The sequence below is a fragment of the Nuphar pumila genome, chromosome 6 (assembly GCF_984573655.1).
Source record: "Nuphar pumila chromosome 6, dmNupPumi1.hap1.1, whole genome shotgun sequence".
NCBI lineage: Eukaryota > Viridiplantae > Streptophyta > Magnoliopsida > Nymphaeales > Nymphaeaceae > Nuphar > Nuphar pumila.
Window position 1 is genome coordinate 44,661,913 of NC_143254.1, and position 8,181 is coordinate 44,670,093.

Genomic DNA, 8,181 nt, shown 5'->3' on the forward strand with positions numbered 1-8,181 from the left:
GGAGCGGGGGGGGGCAGGACTGCGAAACGCCCAGCCCTGACTGCAGCAAATAGTTTGATTTGTCCATATGAAATAGATTTTTATTAATAATTGTAGCCATTTTTTATTTTATCTCAAAAAAAAAATCAGGGGCGCTGCCCCCGAACCACCGACTACCAAACCAGTTTTTTTTTTCCTACACCCCTGTTTGCCCCCCCCCCCCCCCTCACATGAATCCTCAAGGATCTTTGAGTAAATGTGAAGTATCATGCGGTTCTTATGTGTGATAATCAGGCTGCAATGCACATCGCTAGCTGCCAATCTAGTGTTTCAAGAGAGGACAAAATATATTGATGTTGATTGTCACCTTGTTCTAGAAAAATTGCTCGAAGGGATCATTGAAACAAGGTTTATATTGTCACCTTGTTCTAGAAAAATTGCTCGAAGGGATCATTGAAACAAGGTTTATTCAGTCTAAATATCAAGTAGCTGATCTGTTTACAAAGGCCTTAGGAAAAGAGCAGTTTACTAGCAAACTGGGAGTTCTCAATCTTCACTCTTCAGTTCGAGAGATGAATATGGGAGTGTTGTGGTTGACGATAAGAGATATTTTTAGTCTCTATCTATCTATATTTTAGTATCCTTGTATTTTCACACTTCTTGTAGTCTAAGGTTTCTAGCGTAAACGATTTCAGGTTTACGTTGTAGTCTATCTAAATCAATTCCCTAAAGACATGGGAACTTTGTATGTGTCATTATATATTTGTTTCTTCTAATGAAAAATATAAGTTTTTCTCTCTTTCAAGTCATTCTTACTCTTCACATTCAGTGTCATGGTTTAAATGCATTAGCTGAGGAAAAGTACGCATTGTTTGGGAACTGGCTGCAGGAGGGAGTTTATGCATTTGGAAAAGTGGAAGCTGCTAATTCTTGGACTTGGCAGTTCCCACCTTTAAGAAGTGGTAGCTACCAAATCCAGTTTTTAATGTGAATGCGAAGGGGAGACGGTCTTGTCTCCTTATCCAAATGCATATTTAAACTACCTCCTTAACGACATTCTCCCAAACAGCCACCATCTTGGTAAATTGACCAAGTTTAATTTTTTACCACATATACAAACTCTCATCCCAGTACCAGTTCCCAAACAGAGCCAGATTGTTCTTAAATATGCGTGGTTCTTTGGTAGCATAGAACACTAAAGAAAAAATTGGTTCTTAGTACGTACTATGAATATTGTCAATCCTTCTAATTTCAAAATCAGTGTATATATATATATATATATATATATATATATATATATATATATATATATATATATATATATATATATATATATATATATATATATATATATATATATATTGTGTGTGTGTGCATGCATGTTCATGCTTGTGGGTATGTTGTGAGTTTGTATGCACCCATGTGCATCTAGTCCCCCAGGTGATACTTGCAATACATTTGCAGACAAAGTAAAATGAAAATTAGCATGCCACATATTACATACAAGTACGTAAACATTGAATTAACTATGCATAGACATCTTTCCTCTTTCTCCTCATCAACATGTTATCCGGCTGGTCAACAGATTAATCATACGACAAGTTCTTGACCATGTTAAGCAGGTTTGCCCCATTTGCATTAATTATACCATAATTTTACGGCAATATAGACATCATATCACGTGGTTAGTGTTTAACAAGCTTGAGATTTTAATGCTTGACGAGAAATTGTGGTAGCCGTTTGCCTTAAAGAGTCTTGCCACTTGACACCTTGATGAAGTGCAGGAAGTTTCAAACGAGAAATCTGGGAAGCCCAATTTTGTGGCCCGTGTTTTTAACATCTTCCTGCACTTGCTGTCTGAACTCCCCAAAGCTAAACTTCCTATAGATTGCCTGTTCTCTACAACTCTCTATTACAGTATCATAGGAAGGGCATAGGAAGAAAGCCACTGAGAACCTTTCCGCTTCTTTGTTAGCCATTACTCTATGCTCCACACTTTTATAAGCATTGTTGCTCCATGCCTGCACATATATATATATATATAGCAAAAATAACAATAATCATAATCATGATGAAGATTATGATGGCAATGATGATGATGAACGCAAGTATTTTAACACAGTAAATACTTGGTGTAATTCTCATCATGTAAGTGTTAGTCTCAAATAGAAATTTAAATAGTTGAACTTGACAATTAATTCTGTACGGGGCCTCTATAAACCTGGGTAAGTGGATCAGCTTAAAGCGTTTATGTTGAAGGATGTCAAGAGTTCCACACCTGTGGTGCATGTGTGCCTCGCCATAAAGCTAAAGCAGCAGGCTCCCTGGTGAGCAATGGCAGCGGCTGAAGGGTGTTAATTGCTTTTGGAACGAGCCATACGGCAGGGCATCAATCTCGCCCAGGTCCCACAACAACAGGGTTTCCCCTCATAAAAAAATAAAAAATAAATATGACCAACTAACTCTATTTGAATGTTCATCTGCTTCTGAGATGTTAATTACTGGTGAAGCACGTTTAGCCGTTGCATGAAATATGATGACCAACTTCATGACTGATGTTTGGTTTAGGAGTAGAAACATCAAAAGTTTATATAGATGTTGTTTCAGGTAATGCCAAAGTAGTCATTGATTGTTTGAGTTCATGAACTTGGTCAAGTTTCACCAAGGGGACTATCCACACCGTTTAGAGTTCAAAATTCTTAACAAACATAAAATATGTCATGGTAGAAGCTTATATAAAGTACCTGAAATAAGTCGCCAATGTTAACTATGAGGGCCTTCTCATTGGGTTTAACCGTAACCCATTTTTCATCTTTCTTCAGTTGCAGACCCCCAACTTGGTCTTGATGCAAGATGGTAAGGAAATCACTGTCGGTGTGAGATATCAACCCACAAACCTCAGAAGACATTCGACATGGAGGGTATCTATTGAGTCGCAGATAGCACGAACTTGGACCGCAATTCTGTGCAAAATAACTTGTTCTAGATCCCAAATTATCTGCCAATAGTTGAGCCAATCTCTGTGATAGGTCCGAGACCGCTGCCGCATATTCGTCGACGGTCCTTCTGAAAATGATCAGCACATTCATGAACGATTATAAACTCTGAAACGAAGAACAAACACATTGTTGAGCAACAATCTGCATATGAAACTATGCAGACTTGAGTGATTCTAATGGCCCAATAATTTCTTGACTTGGCTATAGTATAATTTTTGTGTAGATCATGACCTGCACTGGGCTTGGTGGCCTTCTTCCTCCTTTATTGGCCACTTTTGATTGCCCAGACAAAGTTATTCAAGTAAAGAAAATTATTGAAAGAACATGTGGGGCTGGATCTTTTTTTAGGACCCGCAAAACGTATGAATAATTTTGCCGTACATTTTTATATCAAACAAATCAAAAAATATCCTTAGGTAAAACAAAGAAAAATAAAGAACAGTGCATAAAGTTGTTTGTGGGACATATTTTTGAAATATAAAAATCTCTTGGGGCACTAAAATGGGGCTCATAAATTTTTAATTTCAATGAGTTGGTACTGTAAAAAATTATGCCGAAACTAAATATGATTGACTAAAAAGGTGTGATGATTGGGAACAAAAATGTAATATACCAAACTTGTTCCATTTTGTTCAATGTGTATGTGTGTGCCTTGAATCACACACATGGAAACGTAATTTTCCTGCTCGTACTCTTAAAATCAGACTCACCAAAAAGATATGGGTTTAAACGTTTGTACACATTACTGTTGTGAAGCCAAACATGAGGCTAATGAACTGGCTCTTATAGCCCTCTGCCAGTCGAATTTTCTAGCTAACCAAATGCATAGCAGCCAAGATCCAACGCAGAATAGAACTAAATCTTTGGACCTCCCCAGCCACCTCAAGTCAGTATTGAAGTTGCATTTGAGCACTTTTAAATTTTGAACAATTTACAAAATGGCACCTAACTAATCAGCTATTTACAAATAAAAACATTTCAATTATTACGTTTAACTGCATACTCTTAAAATTTATATTTCAAGGACACGCCTGGTCTTAAATTCAGTGAATTTACCTTGACTTAATTATAGAAAAGGTCAAATTGCCCTTTTTTTTAAAATCAGTTCAAAGAGAGAGAGAGAGAGAGAGAGACTACCTTTACCGTTTGATTGTGTATTGATGTGTAGTGGGGCAACCGACTCTCTCTCTCTCTCTCTCTTCTCTCTCTCTCTCTCTCTCTCTCTCTCTCTCTCTCTGTGTGTGTGTGTGTGTTACATGTGGTTTTAAAATATCTTTTTTTCTTCTCTCATCAACTCGAGCTCAACTCACTGAATTTAATTAGAAACCAAATATCTTTGAAATATAACTTCAAAAAAAAAACGTGGTTAAATGTAATAATTGAAACGTTTAGTATTTTAAAATAGCTGATTAGGCGCCTTTTAATTTGCAAATTCTTAATTTTTTTTGAAGTCGGCTGTCCTCATGTGTGCTAAATGGCCCACATGTAGAAGAAGAAGCCAACTTGTTCAAGTGTTTGTCTGGTGCGGATCAAATGCCACCACCCGGTCCCATCCAACTCTATAGCATAATTAACTTGACAAGAGAGGGGATCTGGCACGACTTGTGCTACCCAACTAAGATATTGACTTAATAGGCCGAGTCCATGTCGGCTAGAAAGGAAGGCAACTGCACTAAGAAAGCCCCATTTGGGATTGGCGCTGTGGGGGTACGTAGGGTCTTGGCTGCTAGACATGCTTGACTCAATTTTCATCAGCATCACCTCTCTGTGAAAGCCAATGCGTAGCATATATAGGTCATGGGGGCATGCAGGAGTCTTAGCTTCGGAGTTTTTAAGCAGCCGGGCATGATGACAGTTAAGCTGAGCCAGAGTGACCAGGTCTTCATGCATAGTGAGGTTTCTCTTGGGGTTATAAATTTAAAAAAAAAAAACTAAGCAGATGATTTTGACAAGTCTTCACATGGTCTATTTTGTTCAGTCTTTAGTCTCTAACGAGGTGATTACGTGAGCACAGAACTCACATATGGCCTTGAATCGTTCTTTGATGTCGACCCCTCCCTCCGATCTTTCACAATTTCGGCCATTCTTGCGTCTCACTTATTGGTGGGCGATATTTCTAGATGGAAAGTTGGGAGACCTCACCCTAATTTCAGACAAAAAAAAAAAACGTGGATAACAAGTTGTGTACGGGCTTGACAAAAATGTGACATGTATCATTTCAACCGAGTGTTTGGCTAAAGGCAATTGGGATGAGGGACACGCCACAAAAGGGGAAAAGGAAGGAAGATTAAAAAGAAAAAGAGAAAACAATGCCATATGTTTCTTAGATTCTTTGATTGTCAATTACAATCAGTACTTTTTTAAAGTTAGTAAAAATTATAAAAAGTACAAATTGTAACTCAAAAAAATTATAATGTTTAGTCAGATTGTTTGTTTTTGCCTTGAACTTTTTAAAAAAAATTGGTTATAAAGGTGTCTTTGTCTATTTTGTCTATAACCAAAACAGACATATCAAAGGGGAAAAAAAAGAAGTTGGACTTTGTATGCATACGTACCCCGTCCCCTTTGGGATGAGTTGAGGCAACTATTGGTTTTGAATGCATCCGTCAGCATGAATTTTAGCATGGCCGTAAGTGCCAAGGGACCATTGACATGAGAGTACAGGTACGTTTGCTTTGGGCACAGTTGGAATTTGCAATTATAGTTGAGGATCCAAAAGCTGTAATTGTTGGTTAAAGGGGTCAGTCTTGGAAACAACTTTCACCATATTCAAGGCAAAAACATTTACCAGGTGAAAATCACAATCACAACTTACACTTTCTTATGTTTTGCTAAAAATGAGAAAGTGTTGTAATTGTGATTTTTGCAATCACAAAAAACTGAGAAAATCACAAGGCATTGCATGCGTGTGCAGAAGATCTAAATCATTCTTGATGACCCTGCGGATGTAGTCCTGGCTAGCGGGCAGAGGTCCGTTAGACCCAGATATCTCATAGCACTAAATACTCTCCTTCAGGAAAATGCAACAACATTTGTTGCCAGCAAAGCAAGATGGTATAAGGTAAGAACTGCCGAAATTTGAACCCTAGAACCATTGTTTAAGATGTCATAAGTGCACTGGTCCCTCACATGATGGGATCCATCAGATCTCGATCCTAGTCATTCAACTGATGGACAAGATTAGTCCACATTAATTCTCACCTGGAATGTGGACTAATCCTAGCCGTCCAGATGCATTGATCGGACGTCTAGGATGATCAACATATGATATGTATCATCACATGTCATATGGTCCAATCCTTTTCCCTCATTCAAACTGTATATACTTATAAGACAAGACAGAGGAACCAAACGTACATGGTAATATTTTTCATCTGTTACATCTAGGCATGCACAATGGATGCGGTTCAAAAGTCTCGCACATGAGTGTGTAGAGTTTTCGTATTTATGGATGAAGTAGCAGAACAAAGCACTCTAGAGATCACTCAAAAAGATAATATATGTGCACATGATTGGAAGAAGTGTCAGGAATACCTCAGGGTGTTGTTGGGATAGGTTGAGACTGAACACTTTGTGAGAGGAATATGGAAGGCTTCCGACCATGATAACTGTTGCAAACTGGTTGCAGAGGGAGCACCCCAACGGTATGTATGTGAAGAGAAATCCAAAAGCTTCTCGTTAGCCTTCTTTTCGAAAGGTTGCCTGAAAACCTTGCCCTGTTCACTCCTCATCCTCTTCAAAAGATCTTTGGATATGCCATGATTCACAACCTGAAAGAAACCCCACTCTGATGAAGCCTTTGCCATTTCTCTTATGCAGTTTTCTTTTACTTGGCTGCCCGCGTTCAGTTGATCAAGGTCTATCAATGGCAGCTCACGTTCTTCGACGATGGCCTCATGATTCTTCATGCTTTGTTTCTCAAATAAACTCTTGTATGTCTGCTGCAATGGAGGGTTCGGGTCCATCTAAAGAGAAAATCCAAAGGAAACACTGAAGAACCATATAAGGCTGAAAATTAGTCGACAACGATTGCTGCAGACCTTTGGATAATTAGAAAAGTATTGGGCTGGGGTTTAGGATAGAGTTGAGATCAAAGGAGCGGTTAAGTTCCATGGTTATGTGACCCTAGTCAATCACATGACAGCATTGCATGAGGCCCACAGCTACAGGATGAGGTAAAACCGTGTTTAAGCTGCTATAAGGTATTGGGTTAACATGGTCAAATTTTTCATGCACTATTTACAATAATACTCCATTGCGTATTTAGTAACATATATTACGCAAAAAGATGAAATACGTACCTAAAATTTTGAAAGAAATCCAATAGTGAACCCAAAAGAAGAAGAAACAAATTTGTAAGGCGCAGAACTTTTTTTAAGGCGCAAATGTGTTTTAAGTTTAAAAAAGAGTTCTGTACCTTAGAAATTTGATTTTTCTTCTTATGGGTTTGCTAATGGACTTCTACTGGGGCACAGAAATGAGAGTTGTACAAAAGACTGCAGAAGGAAAAGAACAAGAAAATTCTGGAGCAATTTGTAAGAACTATTTGGAGAATCCAGTTGGTTTTTCCTACCTCACAATCATGTCCGGACGTGTTGTGGATAACAGTCATTTGCTTGGATGAATATGTCATTGCTCGAGGAATGTCGCTTCTTCTAATTCAGTTTCTTGATATCTTATGCCTGAGAGAGAGAGAGAGATGAAATAAATTATAGCTTAGCATGAGTGTATTGCTTTGATGTTTGGGACCACAATCAGAACAAAAAGAATCACAAGATAAAAGAAAACAAGAGAAGAGATCAAATTTACGTAGTTAGGCACTCAAGCCTATGTCCACGGGCAAAGGAGGAGCGTAAAATCTACAAGCAAGATGCAAGGCAATATAATAACGACATACAGAGCTCTCAAAACCCTAATCTTAAATACACCCAAAAACTCTAATACCCAACAAAAGGAAGCAACAATATATTTGACAAAGGCACAAAACCTCTAGCTGGAGCAAAAGGAAAAATTACATAACTAGACAGGTCTTGGGCCTATTGGCCCAAGCCCTCCACAACCACCACAAACCTTATTGAAAATTCTCATTGTATGATCTTCAGAATATTCTCAGATCGGGTCATAGATCGGAGAGGGTTTAGACATCAAGACACCCACACAACAAATATGTTAGCACTGCTTGCATGCTGAATGCAGTTCAATG

At 38.2% G+C, this 8,181-nt stretch overlaps 1 protein-coding gene across 1 annotated transcript; it reads right to left on the reverse strand.

Moving 5' to 3' along the window:
- Window positions 1-1,690: 1,690 nt before the first annotated feature.
- On the reverse strand, window positions 1,691-6,943 carry LOC149834760 (gibberellin 2-beta-dioxygenase 8-like). Its single transcript, XM_090010288.1, has 3 exons — window positions 6,513-6,943; window positions 2,724-3,045; window positions 1,691-2,000 (listed from the first exon to the last, which is right to left on the reverse strand). Exons 1-3 carry the CDS (start codon window positions 6,941-6,943, stop codon window positions 1,770-1,772), a joined length of 984 nt encoding a protein of 327 aa, XP_089866414.1. The 3' UTR covers window positions 1,691-1,769.
- Between the last annotated feature and the right edge of the window lie 1,238 nt (window positions 6,944-8,181).